Source organism: Parus major, chromosome 3 (genome assembly GCF_001522545.3).
Source record: "Parus major isolate Abel chromosome 3, Parus_major1.1, whole genome shotgun sequence".
NCBI lineage: Eukaryota > Metazoa > Chordata > Aves > Passeriformes > Paridae > Parus > Parus major.
In genome coordinates, this window is record NC_031770.1 from 31,760,904 (window position 1) to 31,784,812 (window position 23,909).

The 23,909-nt window shown below is 44.0% G+C and overlaps 1 protein-coding gene and 1 long non-coding RNA gene across 2 annotated transcripts in view; one reads left to right on the plus strand and one right to left on the minus strand.

The window, feature by feature from the left end:
• KIF26B (kinesin family member 26B) overlaps positions 1–8,036 on the minus strand; it is a 278,295-nt gene extending 270,259 nt beyond the window's left edge. The window contains exons 1-2 of the mRNA XM_015623243.3: positions 7,725–8,036; positions 7,107–7,508 (exon numbers count right to left, since the gene is read on the minus strand). Of these exons, the coding sequence (XP_015478729.1) occupies positions 7,107–7,508; positions 7,725–7,787 (465 nt within the window). The 5' untranslated portion in view covers positions 7,788–8,036. The remainder of the gene's footprint in view (positions 1–7,106; positions 7,509–7,724) is intronic.
• LOC107202470 lies at positions 7,362–8,777 on the plus strand. Its single transcript, XR_001520689.1, has 2 exons — positions 7,362–7,448; positions 8,035–8,777. It is a non-coding gene; the product is annotated as an uncharacterized LOC107202470 (long non-coding RNA).
• The last annotated feature ends 15,132 nt before the right edge of the window (positions 8,778–23,909 follow it).

Consider the following 23,909-nt stretch of genomic DNA (forward strand, 5'->3'; position numbering starts at 1 on the left):
TAGCTGGTACCATATTTTCTTTTACTGTCTCTTTTGTAAAGTAATTAAAGAGTAATTCCTGTATTCCATACTCCAGTTACAATGGAAGCCACGGTTGGATGCATTGTGCTGCTCTCATCAGTAGCTTTCTCAGAGATCATTGACTCCTTGCATCTGCTTTTGTAATAGTACATTTAGTCACTCCCTGATCAAAAGGATCTCAGTTTAGAAAGTTCAAACACTTTCAATAATGCTTCTATCTATCATTTTTATAAGCACTAAGGCAGGGAGCAATCACTGTGTATTCACATGGGAGACCTGCAGTGATGCTAACTTATGACCTTCATATGGAGAGGACAAAGGAAAGCCACATGGAAAGCCCACAAGGGGCCAGGACGTCTTAGACCTGCTCTGCCTGAGCAGCATGCCTTCTGCTTTGAAGGCACACAAGTACTCCCTGATTAGAGCCATATCATACATGGAGCTGTGGCCTAAATTAAATCCTACTGATTTTCCTTCAGTCCAAATGCCCTCACTAAGGTCAATTCCATGTACGTCAATTGACAAGTTTCAGATACAGATTGAAATCATTTCATAAAAGGAAAATAATTTTCAGATTCTGGTACATCTTGCAGAGTGTTTCAGCCTTCATGACAAGTTCAAAACAGCTCAGTCAACTCTCCCCTGCTCTATGAAGTGTCCTCTGTTGGTCTGATTTTACTTAAAGAAACTTCAAACACTCATCAAAATATTACTAAGCTATAGTGTAAACTTTTCCAAACAGGAGAGTGGAGGGAAAAAAAGCATTAGCAGATTCATATCCTGGTTGTAGATGATTCAAGCTATTATAACTGCACAAAAAATCCCATCTGTACCAAGTCTGATTATATATTTCAGGTTTCAAAGCCAGAGACAAACAATTCCTATGTTTTCAATGAAAACATAGCTTCACTATGCTCATAATTATGAAAAAGAAAACAAAAACAAACAGTTTAATGTAGAAAGATGCATAGAAAGTAATTGTAAATAAAAATGGGCAACACAATTGGGCTCTTCTAAACTTTCCGCTCTTAAAATACTACTTTGTGTGTTTAACTTGAATTAAGCAAGCTGCAATTTGTAACAACACCCCGATAAACAATCTGCTTTTCTGCAATTGGGATACTTCTTGAATTGCAGCTTCAACAACAGATACTGTGGGCTAGAGATTATTTATTCATTGGCAGGAGGGGAAGGTGTATGCATGTGTTCCTCCATTTTAACAACATCAATGACTCTCAAGCCACAGATGACACTAGTAAGACACAAGTTAGCAATTTAACTTAGAACATCTCTTGTGCTTTTGACACACGGACCTCATGCCACAAAATGCTGCAGTTCTGACTACATCATTATGTAGAGCATGACAGTCACATTTATTGTGGTGGCAGGCTGCAGGTTCAGAACTTGGAACCACCCCAATTACATGATGTCAAAGGCTATGTGCTGCTGATGAGGCAAAGCCACCGTGACTTTCAGCCCTGCGATGTTCTAATAATCTGCTGATGCTGGCATGATTCCCGTTACATGCCCATGGCCCACACTGGTAATGTGTGACATTTTTCCAAACACTGTCTGGGGAACTCAGATGGACAATCTTTGTTCCTTTTCCCCTCCCAAAACAATACACCAAAGTCCAACACTGATTATACAATATTTCTGTGGATGTTGCAACACTTCTAAGGAAATATAAGACTATCTGAAGATATAAGGTGGTTTTGGACATCAGTGCAGCATTCATGGAGGGTGTAAAACACCTTCAAGACACTTCATCACCCAGCATGAAGAGGCCAGTTAAAGACTCAGCATTGACTCTGTATTTCTGAACACAGTATCTTCAGATGCACTGACAAGTCTTTGTTAAAAAAAAAAAAAAAGGAAAAAATTTTCTCCTACCTAGAGATTTACTTCATCAATACTTCCCTCTTCACCCTCAACAGCTGTCTGTTGTCTAAAAGTATTTTCATTTCTGACAGGAAACACTACAGTTTAATGATATATAACCATAGGCCAATTTCTAATTTCCAATGCATTTTGTAATGACAAGCCCTTTTCAATCCATAGAGAAAGCTGCAGAGCTAATGGTTTTGACAGCTTCTTAAAGAGCAGTCTTTACCACACAGCATCTCCACCCTTACCTCAAAGATATTTGCAAGCTCAAAAGAAATAGTTATATTATTTCACATGTTGACACTGCGGATTGCAGCGGCAAGACTTCCAGCTGCTCCTAGAAAAGGGTTTACATTAATTCATCAGCAGCAAAGGCATATCCATTTGTCTTCTCTAGACCTCCACATGCAGTTGTAATTCCAGTGCAAGTGAAGTAGCTTGGTTTCTCAGCTTCCCAGGAAGCATACAATTGTAAGAAGATTCGCAGATGAGTTATGCTAAATGTTTGGTATTGTGACCTGTGATGCAACACAAAAGAATGGTTGTTGTTGCCTAAACTTTAATGGAGTTAATCCTCCCAAATGCTGACAAATTACTGCCTCAGGCCATTTAAAATCACATTTCTAATGCAATAATCCTATCTGCATTACAATGAGTTGGGATGAAATGATTAGGTGCCTGAGATTTTTTTGCACAGTGAATTAAGTCACTATACAGACTGGCCGTGCTTGTTCACAAATTAAAGGTCTGGACAGAAATGAAATTCCATTATTCTGGCACTTGCTAAGCTTTGAGGAAGGGTTTATTACTGTCCTGTCTCTACCGGGAATGTTTCTAAAGTAGCTACCAGCTAACAGAAACCTTTTCTTCATTATAGCAGATTCAGGCCTTTCTTCATTATTAATAATTAGGAGACAAGTCTTTGACCACTAAAAACCCCTGAACAAGAAGACTAATTCAACAATATGTAAGAAAAATATGGATAGTGCCAGTAAATTGGAAAAAAAACCCCAAAACTATACTTTGAATGTAAGTCCTTGCCTTCTCTCTTGCGCTCAGAGGGAAAGACTGTGCTCAGAATTTACCCAGTTCTTATACTCAGAAGCACAGAATTTTTAGGTAAAGTCCACAGTATAAACCACCTAACAATATCAGTACTATACATCTCTAACATTCATAGTAGTATCCTTACTTCCTGACCCAATCACAGTATGCCCAAGCAGCAATTCATGTCTACACTCTCAAATTACTCAGGATTTTTGGAATCCCATACTAACAAATTTATAACCATCAGCTTGTAAGCACTTTTATTAGCATTCCATTGCTTATTTACACACAATACAATTTGTTACACATCAATATAGCAACTCAACTGTTAGATGCCTGTGAGGTTAGTGTTCATTGAAGACAGGTGATATCACAGGTTTGAATTCAAAGCAAACTGATTCCACACAAGTTTTGATAAATAGGGAGTATGATGCCATAAATTTCTATGCTATACTTTGTCTGATGCCCTTCTAAAAAGATATGCTAAGAAAGAGCTCAGCATAAAAAAAAATCTTTATTGGTAATTTCAGACAATCTTTATCATCATGCAACATAAACCCCACAAACAACAGGCACAAAAAGCTCCAAGATGCCGTCAGTTACAAACTGCAGTGTGCAACTATATCAACCACCTGTGCTAGCGAATTCCCACAGGCCTGCTTCGCTTGGGGGTTACAATAAGATTTAATTCACATAAAATATAACCCCTTCTATGCATGTAATCACTGAACATCATTAAGTCACATCTGTACCACAAGAGGAGGAAAAAGAAACAATAAGCTTTTAGCACTATTCTTTTTGCTATTTGGCAGGGAACCTGGCATTTTAAATGCCTCAAATAAATTAATGTAACTTTAATTGACATATTCTTCACCTTTGTACCTCACAAAAAAAAAAACAACCTGAAGTTTCCATCCTGTTAATGTATTAGGAGAGAATGTTTCTATTTAAAATGGAAAGCTAAACACCTCAACACTAACAATGACCTAGTCAGAAGCAGTTTGCTCTAGCTTAATTGTGGCTTTTTTCTCAATCAGATTAAAAGCTTCAGTACACAGCTTCATGCAAAAAGCCTGTTCTATTTATAAACAATTAGGTATAATATTCTACTTGACAGATATATACAAACCTTTACATGATTGCACACTGTCAAAAACATCAATGTAGGTTCACATTTGGATAGGTTACTGCAGATTCCAACACTTGCTACTAGATACACATTAAAACACAGATACTCACATATTCTGCTTGTTCTGCAACATGCTATCCCAGACCATAAGTGCTTCTAAATACATCATAAATGGGAAACAAGTGCCACAGACTGTATCTATAATACCATAGAAATTTCTAGGCTGTCTTCAACAGCAACAACAGGAAATATATGTCAGACCTGGTTTACTAAAAGATGACAGACATATTTTAAATGCTTCATTTAATAGTTCTAATAAAGGAATATCACCAATTAGCTGTATCCTATAGGCAGCAGAGTCTTGAATTGTAGGATGCTTTGCAAGTTCTGAGAAAATACCCAGAATCATGATCTGCTCCTTCTTCCACTTAACTCAGTGGCAGGATCCATTCCACACTCCAAAAGCCCCTACTTCCATAGCAGCAATCAAAAGCAGACCTCACAGGACCCTGAAAAATGCCAGTTACAGTAACACAGTGTGGTTAGACTTCAGTCTCAACCCAAACCAATGCCAGTTTTCCCCAGACACAAACAGATTTCCACATTTTTGAGAAACCCTCACATTTTTGAGAAACATCTCACCCTCAGAAGGGAGTCCCAGAGTGTTACTGTAGCACACACAGAGGCAGCTCACAGGCTCTGACTGAACTAGCAGAGCCCATGCCAACATCTTGCCTTCCTCAAAGTAGACGCTGGTAAGGCTACCCGATTACACCTGGAAAAACAAACTTCTAAGACCACTACAGTATACCCAATCCAAAGAAGTCAGTGGCACCAGCCATGCTGTTTGTGTCCCACGTCATCCAGCCCAGAGCCTCACCCTGCTGGGCAGCACCTGCTGAAGGCAAAAATCACAAGCCCAGAAAGTTCTCACCAGTCACAGGCCAGAAAGGATGAGAGAAAGAGATGCTTCTGCAAACAGTCACAACCAGCACCCACCACAGAAAGGAATTATGTGCCAAAGGCTGGAGTACCTCAGCAAGATTGAGCCTGCAAGTACTATTAAGCATGGCAAATAGGGCAGAGAGTCACCCATGCCCATGAAGACCACCTTACTTGTGCCTCCTCCCTTGCTCCCAGATGCACAGATTGGACAGCACTTTCATCAGTGGCACTCCCACAGTGCCACAGTTTGGAAGCAGGTGTAAGAAAAAAAGAACATAGGTAAGGAGGCTTAAAGGCTACTAATACAAATAAAGATTGGCCTGTACAACACCATCAGCTAAACTAAGTGAGCAGCAGAAACACACAGGTAGCCTCTCAGGAAGGCTAGGATGGACAATGTCAATTGCTATTGCAGTAAGGGAACCCTGTGCAAACATTTACATGACTAAAATCAGTCAATTTCCATTTAACCCTGTGCCTTGATGTTAGTTTTATCCTCCCCTCCACCCCTAATCTCAGTTATTCTGATGGGTCCCATATCTGCATCAGTAATTTCCCATCTATACTCACAGCTGGTAACCACAGTCAAATCATACAGCCTGAAATTTGACAAGATTTTGATACAGGGCCACTTTTCAGTGAATCACACATCTATTAATGGTTAAATTTACTCTTAATTTGGGTGGATCCACCTTTCCCTGTAATAATTCAGTTATATCAGCTCTTGAGACAAGGTAACACCTAGCCCTTGAGTCTATTGTTCATGAGAGCACCAACTCCTTCTCAAAGAGCACATAAATAAATCATGGAGAGCACAACACAACAGCAATACCAGGGACTCTTTCTCAGCAGTCAGCTCTTTTCCATGATACCTCTTTATGGTAACCACTAATGAAAACCCTTTGAAGTGGAAGAGTAAATATTATCATTTGATAGTACCTGGACCCAACAAGGCAAACAAAATTGCATTGTACTACATTCCAGGAGCTGTAGACCCATTCACAATACAACGCTCACAGGGTTGCTATGGAGGAACTCAGTGCTTACTATTTTAGTAGCATGAGGTCAGCCAAGGGCTGCTGGTCACTCACTTAGGGCTGTTAGCCTTCATCTTGTATGCACAACAAACAGGAAAAAAAAAAAACCACAACAATGCCAAACAAAACAAAACCAAGGAAATTCAGAGTATGCCTTTGGAGGTACCAAATACCCCAAGAGAGGCAGAAAGCATATTTCCAACTGTATTCAGGATGGGCCAGCTCTTAAAACATGAAACCAAATGTCAGAAACACATCCCCCTCCAGCACAGGATTATTCAACCCAACATTCAGAGTCCAGCAGCTTCAAGTATTTCCAAATTTATTCAGAAAAAAAAAAAATAAAAATAAAAAAAAAAAAATCTGGCACTTCTCTGTAAGAGAAGCATCACCAAGTTATTCTTCTACTAAAGACACCTTGGGGAACTGGGTTCAATGTCATGGTCTGCCACGGCCTCACTGGGTGACCTTTGGGCTCACACAGCATTTCAATGCCTCTTGTGAACCCAGAGCTACAGGAGGGTTCCTCACGCAGTGGAAGTAGAAACCACTGGCATCAGACCATAGGTACACACCTCACTGCTAAGTTGGCTGCCGAAGTCCAAGGATGAGTTGTAGGAATCAAAGATAGCAAAAGGGCAAGGGAACCGTGACTCCGATGGCATATTCCCACCTTTACTTACTCCCCGCTCCTCCCACTAGGAAAAAAAAAAAAAAAATAAACAACACAAAAACCAGCGCTCAGGAAATGGCATAGAACCACTGTGAATACAAGGAAAGAAGGAGAAAAGAAGCGAGCTGGAAGGACTGTCACAGATGGCCCTGAAGCCAGGCAGCCCTCCGGAGACAGAGGCACGCTGCTCCACATGAAGAAGGAGGAGGAGATAGAAAAGGGGAACAAGACCAAGAAGAGGGAGAACAAACCCCAAAGCGCTCGGCGATGGCACCGGCGGAGGGGAGCCCAGGTGGCCGACAGCCCCGGCGGCTGCTGGGGGCCGCTCCGGGCACAGGGACCGCCCCTCCCCCGGCCCCGCGCTCACCTTGCTGCTGACGGGCCCGGGGATGAGGAGCTTCAGCGCCTGCCTCTTCAGCTCCGCCAGGCGGGCGTTGCAGTGCTCGCACCAGACGCCGCGGTCCGAGCCCGGCGAGGAGCCGCCGCCGCTGCCGGAACCCGGCGAGCCAGTGCCGAAGCCCGGCGAGCCGCCCAGGGAGCCGGGGGAGCTGGTGCCGATGCCGGGCGAGGCGGGTCCCGGCGAGCCGGAGAAGGAGCCCGGCGAAGAGGTGCCGGAGCCGGGGGACGGGGTGCCGGAGGAGCCCAGGGCAGAGCCAGCTCCCTCCGGCGCCGGGCGACCGCCCGCCCGGGACTCCTCGTACGCCTTCCGGTACCAGCTCTCGGGGGAGAAGGGGGCGGCGGGCTTGGTGGGGGAGCAGGGGTCGGTCACCTGGAGCGGGAGAAGGAACAGCGGGTCAGGCAGGGAGGCCCGGCAGCACCGGCAAGTTTCGCTCGGACGCTCCGCGCCCGCGGTGGCCCCCGCGCCTCGCCCCGCGGAAGTTGCGCGGGGCCGGGGACGATCGCCCTCGACCGCCGAGAGGGAGGCGCAGGAGCCCCGGCACTGCGGCGACCAGCGCTCCGAGCCGCCCCGGCGCCGACTACTTACCCCGTATTTTCTGCTCCGCGCCGTGACTGCAATCCTCTCCTTATTTCCAGCCACTGAATTCATGGTGGCTTCGCAGGGCGGCGGGAGAATTTCCTACAGGTTTGCCAGTCCGCATCCGAAGGGAATAGCCGGTCCCAGGAAGTCCCCGGCTCAGCGGGCAGGCTTGCTCCCTCCGCCGCCTCCGACGGGATCGGTCAGCCCCAAAAAGACCCGTCAATTCTCAGGAAAACCTCTGGGGCTGGGGTTCTCTCCCGGTCGGTTTTTCTTCATTGTCTCCCCTCTCATTCCCTTACAACCCTTGTTTTCACAGAAACAGCAACATCCAAATCTGGAGTGATCCCCCCGATAGGCAGCACAGCTCTCATCCGCAAGTGAGGTGAAGCATCCAAGGTAGCCTGAGGAAGGCGAAAGAAGGAGCGAGAGCAGCGCTCTCCCAAGCAGAGGCGCTTTCTGCGTCCGCTACAGCAGCAACTTGTTCCTTTCACCAAGGTTTGTAACTGAGTTAGAAGAAATCCTCCAAAAATATCGGGATCCAGGCTCTGGGAGGAGCCTCCGCGCCCCTTGCAGCCAATATCCTCCTGCCCATTTGTGCCTGACAGTTTTGCAAGGGAGGGAAGGGAAGACCCGGGCAGCGGAGCCCCGTGCGCTCCCCGGTCAGCGGCGAAGCTGCAGGGCTGGCGGTGCCGGAGGCTGCCAGCACACTGCCAGAGCCTCACCGCTGCTCTGCGCGGTGCCTCGGCTGCCGGGAGGGTCCATTTTATTTTGCAGTATTTCTTGATTGACGTCTGTGATTTCCCCCCGTTCTTGAAAAGGGCGGGTGGGTGCGAGGAGGGGGGAGAACCTTGTTGCTTCCACCGCAGTTATTGGTTAGTTGCCTCTATTCAGGCTTTAATGAACATGATTTCACAAGTGTTCCCAATCCCCCCTAAATAACTAGGAAAGAAAAGCAAGCCGTATTTATGACAGTCACTGGCATCTCTTTTCCATGTTGTAATTTTACGTGTATTAATTTAACTTGCAGTCAGGAGCATAATAAATTGATCTTTTAACAATAAAATTCTACAGACTTGTGTCCCTGATAATCTTTCCCTTCTAATTACGATTTCCATTTGCTGATCATGTGTATCTGTTATATATCCTTTTTTATTTCAAATCCTGTAGATAGAAAAATCATCTCTAATAAATCTTCCCCCTCAAAAGGAGTTGGTAATTTTCTCAGAAAAGGAGGCAATAAAGAGCTAAATGCCAGATCCCCTGATAGGATCATAACATGGATAGGTTGATGCAACTGAGAGGGCAGAACACACAGGGGACTTGCATCCACCTTTCCAACCTCCTATTGTTACTTCCATATAAATGCATCCTTCCAGCATCCCTAGTGTACCTGGGCCACAATAGCGGTGAGGAAACAAAACCAGCCTGCTGAATCTCTGGGAAAGGAATCTCCCAGTGCCTGTATATCTTTACAGATATTCTACCAGTAGTGAAGATGTGTAAAATGCTCTGCTGTGTTTTAACTTCACTATGATGTCAGCCTGAGAGAGGAACAGCCATTCCTGATGTGGTTAGGAAAGCTTTAATCTAAAGCTGACGCAAGTGATGCCATCTAAGAGAGCCGTGTTGCATCGGTTGTGTCTTGTGCATTTACATAGGTGACCCCAAAAAGATGAACAAACGGGCAAACAAAGGAGGTGCACCCCAGCTGCTGTTGCACGTGAATGGGTTTCACATAAATCCGCATGCGGAGATCCCGTGGTTTGTTCCGTAGGCAGACGTGAGGGGGATGACAAGGTAAGGCAGGGAAATGCCGTGCGAGCCCACAGCGGCACAGAGCTGTACAGCCTCCCCCGGCCCCGCGCTGCTGACCGGGGGCCGCTCACACTGCGGAGTAGAACTGCTCGTTCTCTGGGCTCAGTTCTGGAGCCGAGCTGAGTGATTTCCTTTGTTTTTCGGCAGACCCTGAATTCCCCAGCTGCCAGCTCTGCCTGCCTAACCACGTCCGCTACCGGGGACCGTGGTCCCGGGCGCAGCACCGTGCTGCCGCCAGCGCCGCGGGCCGGGGCGCGCTGGGCCCTCCCGACCCGCCCGCCGGGCCCGGGACGCCGAGCTCTGCCGGGACCGCGGCCGCTCCCCCCACAGGCCCAGGGCCCGGGGGGGCAGCGCCCGGCGGGGCAGGGGCGCACGGCGGCTCCGCGGTCCCCGGCAGCCGGGCGGGGGGAGCGCGGGGGCCGAGCACCGTCCCGCGGGAGGCGAGGCGGGCTGAGCGACCGCGCTGCTGCCCGGCCCCGGCGGCGGGACCCGGATTCGGGACGGTGCCGCCCGCCGAGTTCGGAGCCCCGGGCCGGGCCGGGCGCGCGGCTGAGGCGGGCGGGCGGGGGCGCGGCCCCGCGGCTGAGGCGGGCGGCGCGCGCCCTCTGCCGGCAGCGCGCGGGAGCGAGCGGCGGCCGGAGCTGCCCGCAGCGGGGCCGGGACGGGAGCGGGGCTGGCCCGGGAACCCCGCCGGCCTGCGGCTCCTCCGGGAACCCCGCCGGCCTGCGGCTCCTCCGGGCACGGCGGCAAAGAGCTGCGCCTCTCCACAGGCGGAACTCCTCCCGGCACTCTTAAAGCCCGGCTGGGGGAGGGTTCTAGCATCATCCCAAACGAGATGGATTCACACTCACGGCTTCAGTAGGGTACCTGCCAGCAACGCGGGTGAAGAAGGGGTGCTGGAACGATGGAGTAGCCCAGCAGGACAAAAACTGATGCCTTCCACATGGCAGGATCTTGAGGAGGATGGCTTTCTCGGTCCTTAGCTCGTGGCTAAGTTTGGTTTGAGGTGAAGTTAGGTCATGTCTGGTGAGAAGGCAGAACACCTCCAGCCCGGAAATTAGGACCTCAGGGCATGGTGAAGTTGAGCTTTTAGCTTGAAGAGTCTCAGTAGCAAAATTGCATTTCCTAATGTCTCACGTTTGTGGGAAGTGTTAAGAAGGTGCATTTGCAGAGCACCTCTCACAGCTCGCAGGTTTGCAACTTTGTTGGTCAATAGCTCTGTTGCTGTTGCATCAGCTCTCCTTCCTGACAGGTGTCAGTATTTACTGGCATTTTGGTTTTCAAGAAAGATTTTATTGAATTTGGAACAATTTTGGAAGCTGAGGGATATTCCAAATTTTCTAGTTTGAGGTATTTTGCTGCTAAAATCTTTCCTGTTCTAGTTATTTCATGCTGGAGCAAGTATGTGACACAACAGTATCACTCCAGCAAGAAGCTCTGCTAAGAACCCTTTCTCTGGGTTAACAATTTTCGCTCGGAGAGGCACTGAGGTGTGGCTTTCTCCCTCTGTTTAGGCTCTCTAATGTGGAAGTTGGTATGGTTTCCTCTTACAAAAACCTTACACTCCATATGTCACTAAGAAAAGATGATTAGCAGAATCACCAACATGCCAATGGCAGGCGGCTCCATGGCTCTCAGGTTTACACATTTCTTCTGTCATTGTAGCAGGTATTCATGGGAATGTGCTTTAACCTTAGTCCTGGTAAATAATTTATGCTAGCAGTTCAGAAGTTAGACTGATTGTTGTTCTTAATTTGAGACAGAGCTGAAAAAATTGGGCTGTTCTGACATTTATGAGTAAGTGGGCAAGAACCAAAGCCCTTGAATGCAGGTTTAAGTGTCAGAGGTTCAAGCTAAAGCTGGTCTCAAAGCATTGTGGCTGGATTCTGATCTCAATCTAGTTATGACACATCTGTGGACTGTTATGACCTGTCTTTCAGCAAGTATAAAACCTTCCAGTTTCTCCATCATACTACAGTGTGTTTGTCGTGGTGTACTATTTCTCTGCTGCCTTCAGTGGATTTCTTCTGAGTATTTCTCAGTGTGAGTGCAATTAAATCTGACCTAGAAGTTCAGCTTCATCACTCAAATCTGAGATGCTGGCACAAGCCCAGTTCTATCCACAAACAGCAGTGTATAAGAGCTGGAAATGTTGGCTGCATCAAAGAAGTGTTTTGAGGTATTCATGGTATTCACATTTTTAATAAATTTCAGGATGAAAAAGGTGACAGCAACTGTACCTTGAAGAATCATCACTGCCTGCACAGAAGCTTTGTTTCCAGGTTTGGTGCTAATAAGTCTCAGTATCAGGTCTTACTTACAATTTTAAAAAGCTTCCTAGGGGAGATTTGAAATGCATGACAGCTCCGATACTTGCTTAAAGCTGCATATTAATGAGCTGGAGTCCATTGGGGGACAGTGAGGAAATTGAAGGCATTTGTAGTAATACTGACAAAGAATTAATTGTAAAGATAGAAACAGCTGATTATTAAGAACTACAAATAAAATCACCAGAACTTTCTCAGTTTGAGATATTTCATCTCTAAAACCATTCCAGTTCTTGCTCTCTTCCCCTTACCCAAGTATAGGACCTTCTCAGTAAAAAGGTCTGGTACATCAAACACACTAAGTCCCTTTATCCTTTTGTATAGCCCCCACATGAACAGAAGTGCACATAACCACAGCCTGAGTATTCTGCCAGGTTTATGAGTACATTCAGTGCAGGAGGAAATCGGCTGTATGGACCAAACTTGTTCTTCTGGTGCTGTAGGTAATGTTCCTTCCATAGTATCTGGGATATACTATGTGTCTGTAGGGTGTTTTCCTACTTGCTCTTGACAATTGTTGAGCATGATGTTATGGAGAATGAAGACTGGGCATTTTCTCTGTATGAGCTGTCTGCTGGGATGTTTGCTATACCACAACTTCTAAATCAGTCCCAAGACTTACCTTGTGTGACACTGGAAGACACATACTTCCCAGTCACTGCTACAGTCCCTATTCCCAGGTGGTGTAGTGTAGACAGGGATCCTTCCAGGTTGTCTTTATTACAGCTTCTGCTTCCTGCTGTTACCAGCAGGCCTGACTCAGTCCACTTTGAGTATACCTTTTCCTACAGCAAACAACAGTAAGGTCTCCCTGTCCTCCTGACAGGACTATGTCTCCCTGTTTGCTTGGTGTAGTCCTTTTGCCTCCGGGCCATTGCACAGATGTTAGCCTGTATTCTCCTTGCTCCACTGAGAGCCTCTTGAATATCTCCATAAAATAAAAGGAAGCCACTTGTGTTCAAATTTGGACTAAGAGTCTCATTCTGCTGCAAACTAGTTGTCTTTAAAATTCACCTGGGCTTGATACCAGAAGCAATCTATTTTCCACAAAGGACTGTCTATTTGGATTCACCTTGAATGGAATTTTTTTCTGTATTTCAAATGTAAAATAGGCCATAGATTTTTTAGAAACTGCTGTCATAGTCTCTGCCACACAGCTCTGCCTTCTTCAGTAAATCTTTATGTTCTCAGCAAAAATCAATGTCTGCTTATTAATAAAATATTGATGTGGTTTTTGTAGAGTGATAAAGGATACAGTGTCATGCACATATGAATACTCATGGAGCAGGGTTGCATGGAGAAGTTTGCAATAATCTGATGCAGTGGGATGCATTGCAATGACAGGCATGCAGCAAATTTTGGTTAAGTTCATAAACTCACATCCTGAAATTTGACAAAATCCCATTTCCTGTTTCTCAGGCACAATAAGCATTCATTGCAACTCCAGAACTGATGACAAGCCTGAAAAATTTGGAGTACCTATAAATCTCAAAGCACCAAGTCCTAGCACTGCAGATATTACATAGAACAGCAACAGAGCGAAAAATCATTGGAGTAACAGCCAGTAACAGCCTCTAGCGAAGAAAGATACAGGATGCTTCTTGTCTAGAAACTTTGCTTGCCTCTGTGGGCCTCCTGAATTTCCAGACACTAGCTCTGGAACACTGCTAGACATTTTCCCTGAGCACAGAGGCATGGCTGAAGATATAAGAGGGCAGAGGATTTATTTCAAATGTTCTTCAAAGAACCTTCTAGCTACCAAGGAGAAACGTGTCTTCCAAAAGAATTATTCTAAGTAAATATCTTTGGGTAGAAAAGGGGAGAAGGTGAGATTAGTGGTATTAGCTAATAACAGCATTAATAGGAGGAATATAGGCCAGCATGTGCCCAAGTGAGAAAGCAGGCAAAGGAGGGTAGCAAGAGCCAAACCAGGGTGTGTACGTGCTTCGTGCTAGGAGCCAAGGACACAGGGCAGATGGTGTGGAAGGCAGTAAGCAGCCACAGTACAGCAAAGCGAAGCAAAGCAGCCCTGAGAAACAAGCAGCAAAGCATTTATATCATCATATTTTCATGCTGCATCATTTCTTGTTGCAGGAGTAATTTATAGCAGTGCAGATCAGCAACAGAGCTGACATCACAGGCACTATCATAGTCTTGAATGTGTAAATACCTTAAATGAAAGATGATAGCAGGCATTTCTTTCCTGCTTCTCAGCTCACATGAGGGGAGCTAATTCAACTCAGTGCTCAAGCAACAGAGAATTACATTCATTATAAGCTGCATCAGAGGTCTGACCAGAGTACGTTGCCGAGATTTTTATAGCAGTAGGCACTCCTGATCTCAGAGCATCTGTTTCATCTGAAACTCTTTTTCGGCTCCTCTTCAAACATTTCATACACTTCTTTTATCCCCAGTTTAGGGTTAAAAGTGAACCCTAGAGCATACAGATTTCCAAAAGTTTTATTATTCCATTTTTCTCTTTGCTGTAGATCATTCCACACTGACTATATTCTTTATATAGAAGAAATTGCAGAGGGCTGATGGCTGGCTTATCTGGCTGCTACTTCTCTCAAACCTCTTTGCTACCAGCCTCTAGTTTGCCTCAAAAGACAAAATTTGGTCCCTGTATCCCTCTCTTCATCAACTAACTTGCAGCTGAGGAGGGAGAACCATGGCAGACCTTGCCTATCCTGTAGATGCAGATCAGTGGCCAAGAAAGGTAAAGAGCCACTCTCTTTGCCCTTCCCTGTCTACTGCAATGCATTTTTCTGCAGTGTATTCTGCTCTCCTGCTCTGACTGCATGAGTAACCCAGAGAGGAAGTCCAGGAGGATTCATGACTGAACCCAGACAACTTCAGTTTCTGTGTCTGGCCATCAAGGTTGTTCAGACTTTGCAGCACATCTCTGGGGAGCAGGGGATGAGTAAAGCATGCCTGTTCTTAAGAGGGTTGCCTTCAAGTCAGTGCTCCAGGTGAACACAGTTTGCTGTGTCCAGGAACTTCTTTCAGGTTTAAACAAAAGAGCAGATTTGTCACTGAGTACAGACATCAGTGTGGGGGAGCTGACTCCAACAGCCTGACTGGGCACCCAGGCAGGCTTAGGGTATTGCTGCCCAGATTCAAGGCAGGAATACTCACAGTTTTGTGGAAGTCTCTGTCTGTGGCCCCAGGCTATGCTCCCTGGAAGCAGCACAAGCACAGGGCAGCTGTGCTCAGCAGCATGTCCCCACCCTCTGCATTTTGATGTGTGTCTTTTCTGATCCATAATTATTCTGTAAGACACCATGACAGAGAGAAAACAATCCCATACCTAGGCAGCTAGCAAGACAAGCACTTCATCTTCAGAGGTGGACTGCCAGAAACTGATGGGCATTCTTCCTACAGCTGGAAAGCTCTGGCAGAGTGAAATGCATTACCCCATGTTACCAAAACTAGGTCTTCTCTTCTTTAGATAGAGCTTATCTGCTGATGAAAGTTTCACCAGCTTAACATAAATGTAAGTTCAAATTCCCTTAATGAAATCAGCATGACCTCCTTGATGATTATTTGTTTGAATTTAAATATCCTTTTACTAGCTACACCCATTTAGTTTGTACCCATGTGAGCAGGTGCAAGTTGAACTATGTTCAGACATAAAGCTGCATCAGTCTCAAAAAGCCAATTTACTCTAACAGCCAGTCATGGTTTAATCCCAGCCAACAATCCATCCTCCACAGCCACTCACTCATTCCCCTCCAGCAGGATGGGAAAGAGAACTGGAAAGGTAAAAGTGAGAAAATTCATGGGTTGAGATAAGAACAGTTTAACAATTGAAATAAGTTAAAACAATAACACAAAATTGGAATGAAAAGGAAAATAACAAAGCAAAAAGCCCTTAGCCTGCCTGCACAGCTACTTAGTGCCTTTTTTCTCAGGCCCATCATGATGTCTCTTTATGCACAGACAAGGCTCAAGAGTGTTTATAATCACCTACATTTTAATTTGGTTATTTAATCTTGTCTGTATTAAAGAAATGTTCACCCATGCAATTAGCATTATTGAGCATTTTAACCACTGCTAGCCTCACCACTGTATTCACTGCATGATGCCTGATCTGCAATAATGCAACACCATCAATTTACAATAACGCATTTGTTCCAAATGTCATAGCACAGGCTCGGTGAGGGCTTGGAAATGGCTGGTGCTATAGGAGATTCACAATGACATTCTGTGACCAAGGATTTTTGGGAAGCAGTTAGGTATGTGACAGAAAAACATGATGGGCTGCAGTGACAGCTGAGGCTGGTCCTATTTGAAAGTATGAACCAATATTCTGGGATGAACATTGCTAAGTGAGGATACTTGTTGATAATTTTGATGTTTACTGAGAAGCCTTGAGTGCCAGTATGTTCATACAGCTTATTCTCTAATGAGACTACAAACTGAAGCGTGCCTTTGGCCCAAAAGAGCTGGAAACTGTGCCCTGGAACTGTCAAATCTCTGTGTTTGTGAATGCATTCAGGAGCCACTCCATATTCCTGGGAGAAGCCAGGGCTTCGTTCTTCACTAACAGGAAAAGAGTGCATCTGGGGAAGCAGCATGAGGACAGGGACTGGTGATCTTGTGTTATCTGTGTTCTTGTTGGCAGTGGGAGGCTGGTGTTTTCTCCCATATTATTTATATTTTAGTCTGTGTGAGGATCATATCTTTTCTCGGTGGAAGAGATATTGCGAGCCTGGAACGTGTATTCTTCTGTGTCTATGTACAAATAAATAAATGAACCAGCACCACTGAGTGGAAGATCTCAAGTGGAATGTTTCTATAGCATGCTAGGCCTATTTAAAACAGAAAAAGTGTATGATTCTGATTTTTTTTCCTAGGAAAAGCTGCACTCTGCCTCAGGGTAGTGATGACAAGGATGTAAGATGTAAGGATCACCTGCTAGAAAGTAGTTTGTTTAAGGTTGTATCATTCAAAGAATCCTCATTTTCTTTGGGCTTCAAGCTGATGTATTTATGACAGAAAAACATTTTTGTTGCTAAAAAGTATGAACAAAGCTCCAGAGGGACCAGAAAGAGTATTGTAAAAGTTTCTGAAGTTGAAATTCTCCTATTAGATACCATTCAGCACTTGGAGAACCTGTGGGGAGATACAGCCTATCCTGTCAGACACCCTCAGTTTCACTCGTAGGGATTGATGTCTCATGAAGGTGGTTCTCAGACTTACCTGGAAAGCAAACATATTTTGCTAAAAAGTGTAGATGGCTGACTTACCTTTTTTTCTCCATGTCAGGCTTGTCCAGTTGCTCATATTCTTCCACATGCTTGACTGGAACAAATTTTCATGGACTTCAAAAGGAAGGTTAGAATCTTTTAAGGAAGTGCTTTAGGAAGGTGCTCAGATGCTAACTAATCAGCAGCGGTCCACATGAGTTGAAGAATCTCTGTCGCATGAGTCTGTGAGAAACTAGGCAGAAAAAAATTGCTTTTATCATTCAAGTCCATCTGGAAAAATAATGGCCAGCTAGGGCCATATGGCAGCTTCAGGATTAGTAATTGCCATGCAAATAGCAATAAAATGAAGGCTACGATCTTGTATGCTTCTTCAGGGAAAGGTCCTGACAGCGTTCAGGAGTCTGGCAAAGGGCGAGCAGGTGGGTGGGTGTGGGTTTTTGGGTGACTTTGTGTTTACCATTTTCTGTGTTTAAAGAAAAACATGCTCGTCTCCTCCTAAGCTGAACTGTTTACTATAAAGGCTGCCTACCTGCCTCAACACTTGCTGCTCTTTTTGTTTATAGCATAGTAGTGAAATAAAGCTGGGGTTAATTAGGCATTAGAGTTGTATTCAGACTTACTAAGGAGATATTAAAGCTTTAAGAAGTGAAGCAAGAAATCATTAGAGACACTTATTTTACACATCTCGAAAGTGTTAACAGTAATGGTCCTCAGTCTTGAATAATGGTAAACTCACATTCCCTTGAGCAAACAAGCCAAGGCGGTGTTTTTTACTGGATTACATATATGAAGTTAGTTTGCTAACTAAACCAAACATCCTTCATATTCATGACTGCTTTTCAAGATTTAGCCACATGAGATACTGATAAGAGTCCTTAAAACGCAAAAACCTTACAGCTCTTGTCTTGATAAATGAGGATCATTTCCATACATCACAACCACAAGAACTTTTTTTTTTCATGGAGCATGAGACTAGCCAAAAAATTCTTCTGCATGCCTTCTTCAAGCAGGTAAGAACTTCTTTAAATTTAAACAGGTTCTTCATTCTCTTATTCACAATACCTGCCAGGTGGCTAGCGCCAGGATGGGGCCTCTTAATGAGACTTGTTTGCTGGTGCACTTTGACATCACATCTGCTGTGTGGTCACAAGGTCCCAGGCTACCTCTCTGGCTTCTCAAGCTTCTTGAAGATGTCGGTAAGGGGATTAAACATGAAGAATTTGTCCTAACAAACTCTGCTTACAAGGAAACAGCTTCCTTTAACCCACAGACCAGACTGGCCATGCTGGAAAGTGGATCATGGAACCCAAATTGATAAAGAATTGAAAGACTGTTCTGCAAAAATGGAAACCATTTATAACCTGTGAATGTAGCAGTATGTGGCCGATCTACAGAGTTCTGAAAGTAGCAGGCATCCAAAGTATGCAGTTGGTACCACCAGAATCCCTGTGGAATGAGGCATTCTCTCCAGGGGGAGGAAGATGGCAGTCAAAGTATGCTCTTACATGTGAACTTTTGACCCATCAAAGTACTGTTGAAGAAGGCACAGCTCACTACCCAGACTTCCAATGTAGGAAATAATGATGTTCTTTGGATGCACCGGTGTAAGAACAGGTAGAAGATGAGAAAGTAGTTTGGCACTGTTGGTTCCTGTCCTGGGGTGACTTTATGATACTGGTATCCCCAGTCATCTGGTGTATGTTATATATTAAGTTCTGCACCTTTAAGACTGGCTTTGAGAGCAAGAGAGGGGGAAGAAGAAGCGCACAGTGTGTTAAGGAAAACATCACTCCCACACATCCCGCTCCTGGACTGTGGTGTCTGCAGCACGGACAGACAGCGGGACAGAGTTTCTCTCTGGCTTTTAGTTAGTTTTAGCTAGCTGAGGCAGAGGAGTTCCCTGGACCTTTGTTTTTTCTTTTCCTTTTTCTTGGATCTGTGCAAACCTGCTCTGGACTGAACACCCAGGCAAACCCCAGGAGCTCATGCCTGTGGCCCACCGGGGCCTGGGCCTCGGCACTTTCCAGCACCAGAGGGACTGATAAGAATCTGAGCGAGCCGAGCTACACCACATAAAAAGGACTTTTCTTCCTAGAATCGCCATCCCATCGAACAGCGAGAGGTTTTATTATTTAATATTATTCAATTTCTGCTAAATAAACAGCTTTTTCCACTTCTCTCCAAGGAATTTTTTTCTGTTCCCGGACCAGTTGGGGGGGGAGGGGTCGTTTCCCTGGTGAAACCCCCATTTGGAGTTTTCCTCCCAAATTTGCCCTAAACTAGGTCAGTTCCCTAGGGGCATGTGTATGGCACATTCCAAGAATCAAGACAGGCAAAGAGAACTCCAAGGAAATACTACAAGCTGCAGGTTTTAGAGCAATGAGAGATCTACACAATACCATGAAATTGGGTACGTTAACTGATGCCTTAAGTTTTAGCTTTCATATAATCCAGATTCTGTACTGCATTAGTATATAACTGTTACATGGGGTCATTGGTTGGAGACAGGGATGACACAAACTCTCAGGGATCCATCTGACAACAGCCACAATTTTATTATGGAAGCCTCCTTATATAGTGGGTTTGAAACTCCCGGGTCTAAACAGCTGATTTTAATCATTTATTTATTAAAATTAATCATTATTTATTAAAACAGCTTGTTTTAATACTGCTCCTTGACCAGTGACATGTCTGCAGTTTAGGATGGAATGTGATTGGGTTTGAATACATCCTATCATTGTTCCCAGGGACTTGTTTATCAAACCAGGCTAGCCAAACTGGGTTTCTTATTTATGGCCAAATTAATTGCCACAGACCAGCTGTGCTCTGAACTTCACATAAAGTGTTAGCAAGTTCTCTTCACAGTTTAGTTAGACAAAACAATCCTTTTCCAGCCCAAGAACCAAGGATACTGTTGCAGCTTCAGGCCCAAAAGTATAAACAGCAGTGAATTGAGGAGAGCAAACTGAATAACCTGAAGCTGTAATTAGACAAATAACCCCAATATGTAAATGGGCCAAAACTTATAAAAATGTGAAAACTCATGACTGCTGTCTATCTTGGGTGGAGCCTTGGCTGGGTTCTTGCACTGCCCAAGGTGTATCCTTTGAAAGCCTTTTAATAAATATCTACTTTATTACTTTAACACTGCCTAGCCTCTGTTTTGGGTAGCTTCTCAAAGCATCATAACCATGTTCCCCCGGTTTGCCTTCAGTAAACTGCTCAAGCAAGGCACAGACTTTACAACAACCCATTAGATCAGGCTCCAAGCTAAAGACCTTGTGGCTCCTGCAATTTGCACTTTCCACATTGATGTTGGTTAGACATACAACAATTGAAATGGAATAGGTACTTGTCCTCTATTCCAAAATATACAGGTCCCTTTAGCAACAGCCCTAGTCTGCATTCAACAGTATAGGTATTAATGGGCCAGAAGGGTATTAATGGTCCAGAAAGGCCCATTAATTGTACAAACCAGACTCAGCATACGTAGCTCAGTTATGCAGTGTATCACTGTATAAAGTGTACTCTTTTCAATGACACCAATTTCTTCTCAAGTTACATTGACCCCACTGTATGAGGATATAACCAGTTGACTTCAGATTTGTATGAAAATAGAGTCCATGATGGGAACACAGAAGACACAGAGCTTGCTAACTATAATCACGTTAACTGTGAGCCCCTTTGACAAAGACCTGGGAGATGGGAATTTTGGGACCCCTTCCTGATATCTCCAGAGGCACTTCTGTGCATCTGTACAAAGTAAATACCATCAGTGTGAAGGGCAAAGACAATTAAAAACTTACCATCTCTGTGAGATGAATACTTAGTGGATGGTTAAGCTGGGTCTTTATGGAGTGTTGTGGGAGATTAATGATGTTATTGGTAACATCATTGTAGTAATGCAGCGATGAATGTGGAGAGTTTAGTTTATTTTTACAATCCTAAGCAAGAGGATTGTGACTCAGCAACCAGGCTTGTCATTAATGTAATTTCTTTGACATGGGGCAGTAATGGGACAGTGCAAGGTTTTCTCCCCAGATGGGGAACAGCTGTTCAGAGGAACACTCACTGATCAGTAGGGACTGAAGACAGCCATTTCTGAACAAATTTATTTAATCCAGCTACTACCTGAAAAATGCCTGGCAAAAAGAATCTTCTCTGTTGTTCTTTAAGAAATATTGTAAGGCTTAAAGATTTCATTGACAAAGCAAAAGTTTAGTGCAGAGTTCTACCTTACAGTTTATATCTGGTACAAATCATAACAAAAAGAAAGTGAACTTACTGGTCTTGGGTGGATACACATGAGCACTGAACATCAGAAGATAACAACAATAGAGAAAGGGGAAGAATGTTCCTCTGTTGCCATTCTTATTGTCCTTGTTATGATTTTTTATTGAAAGGTAAGTTACAGAGTTAAATTTTAGCAGTGATTAATGCGCTGTTTCTTCTGTCGCTCCCTGAGCTTTCTCCATTAACTGATGCAGAGAGCTGGTCTTTACCCCACCATTATTTACCTGTACTTTCTTACAGTGTCCCTCACAGGCCTCACTGAGTATAGAAATAGAGTATAGAAATAGAAATAGTATAGAAATAAGAGTTTGAACAGCACTAATACAAACTTGCCTCCTAATAAGGGACAGTACAATATATATGAAATACAAGATAGAAAGGCATGCTGTAGTCTTCCGGAACTACTTACTTTTAGATGGCTTTTTTTTAATTTTTGAAGCTATTGAGAGAAGTAAGGAAGACAGATTATTTATTTCTTGTTTAAGTGAAAACTGAGAGTGAATTTGTCCAAAATTCTAAAACCAAGGCCTTCATAAATGCAGATATGTGACAAGTGTATAAAAGATATTACGAAGCCTTTGCATCAAATAGCTTCCTATAGATGCCAGTAAGAATATTTTTGTTGAAAAATAAAACCTGTTTGTATTACAAGCATCTCTGGGGAAGGAAGTACATGTATTTTTGCCTCTGAAGGTTCTACAGTTATCATTTCTTCTTCTCTTTTCTGAATTTTATTGAAGATGCATTCCTTTTACTGAGGTTTCCATGGTTATTGAGCTCCTGAAGATTTCATATTAGCCCAGGCAGCCACTCTTTCACTGTGAGTCTCTGAATTCAGGTCTTGCTTCTTCTTTTATTGTAGGAACTTAATCTGGAAAGCCCTCATCACCAAAATGGACTTTACTTCTTGATTTGTGTATTTTTTTTTTCTCTAAACTCAAATGTTTTTCATACGCTCACTTTTTGTAAGCATGTAATAGCACATGACATGATTGACCTTATCTGTCTTGGGGGTGAATGTTGTAAAAGGTCTAAGGGTTCAACACATCTACTTGTAGGTCACTTTTTCTAACTTTATGCCCCAAATGTCTGCAGTTTACAGTTCAGCATTTCCCCTTGTGACTGGATCACTGTAAAGTCTTTGGTTCCCCGTGAGAACAGGGTGTGAGCAACGAAGTTCCACTTCTGTGATATCCTGAGAAAACAGAATACACTTTCTCTTAATCTTTTAGCTGTATGCTTCCAGATGACATTGCCTCCTCTGGAAGCAGCAGTTTCTGGCTATCACAGGCCAGTTGGCTTGGCTTACATAAGGGATGTGTTCTTCCACAGCTAGGGACTAATGTCTGTGGGTATAAAAAGTCCTCAGAACATTTAAATGGTCCTTTCTCCTCAGCACCAAGTGCCTATGTTCTGAAATAAGGATGGTACACAGACAGTTTACGGAGCTTGGGGGATTCCCTTCGCAAAATTCTGCCATCACATCCAAAAGAGTTATCATTATTCCCTTTTGTCACTGGAACACTTCCTCTCACTAGGTATTGCTACATCATTTCTCACCAGAGAGAACATACCCTTGGGAAAGTCCTTACAAAAAGATTTATCTCTTAGTTTGGGTTGGGTTTTTTTAAACTCTGCAGTGTCTGCTACTGACTCCAGTGTTCATTTAGCTGTTCCAAAAAGTAAGTTCTGGTGGCAGATCCCCTACTCAAATTAATACACTGGTTATACTGGAGAGGTGGTACATTTTTGAGGAGGAAACCAGAGATATCACCAACAAGTGCATCTCATGTTGGACTGCTTTGCCACATCCCTTTGTGGTTTAAAAAATGGAAAAAGAAAGTTTCAGTCCTTTACATGAGAAAATCCAAATGACACAATTCAGCATGCCACTTTTCTTTATTTTCTTTATTTTTTTCTTTATTTTACTCAGTTCTACTCCATTGGAGCCACAAGAGTTTTGGGAGAACATCTTCCTGAAATCCCAGTGCACACTGCCAATAGGAAATAAGGAAAAAGGACGAACCTCTTTCTTCACATTGGTGTAGTAAAGCCAGTGCTTACATTCTTTCAGTAGTTTCTTTTACCTCTGTTTCCAGTGCATTTTTACAGATGCTTCCAGGATATGTACTCTGGTGGGACATCAAAAGAAACCTGTACTGGCTAAAGAGCAGCAGAGAAAACTCATGGCTATTTAATATAAATTGTAAAAATCTGCAATTAAGTAGCTATAAAAAGAGTAACTGGGTTTACTCTGTGTGTCCCTGCTTTCTGTGATAGATGTTCTTAGACTAAACTGTTGGGAGTTTTCCCCATTTGAGCCTTGGAGTGCTACTGCAATAAAAAGATGAATGAGAGCAGCACTGCATTGTGCCTCCAGATTAGACAAGCAATGAAAACTAACTGCATCCAAACAGCTAAATCTGGGGGTTATGCCAGGCTCTGTACATCAAATAATAGCTATCCTGAGCAAATACATGTCTTCTTTCCTGAACATCAGCAAACTGTGGCTCTGATAGAGCTCTTGCATCTTTGCCTCCCTC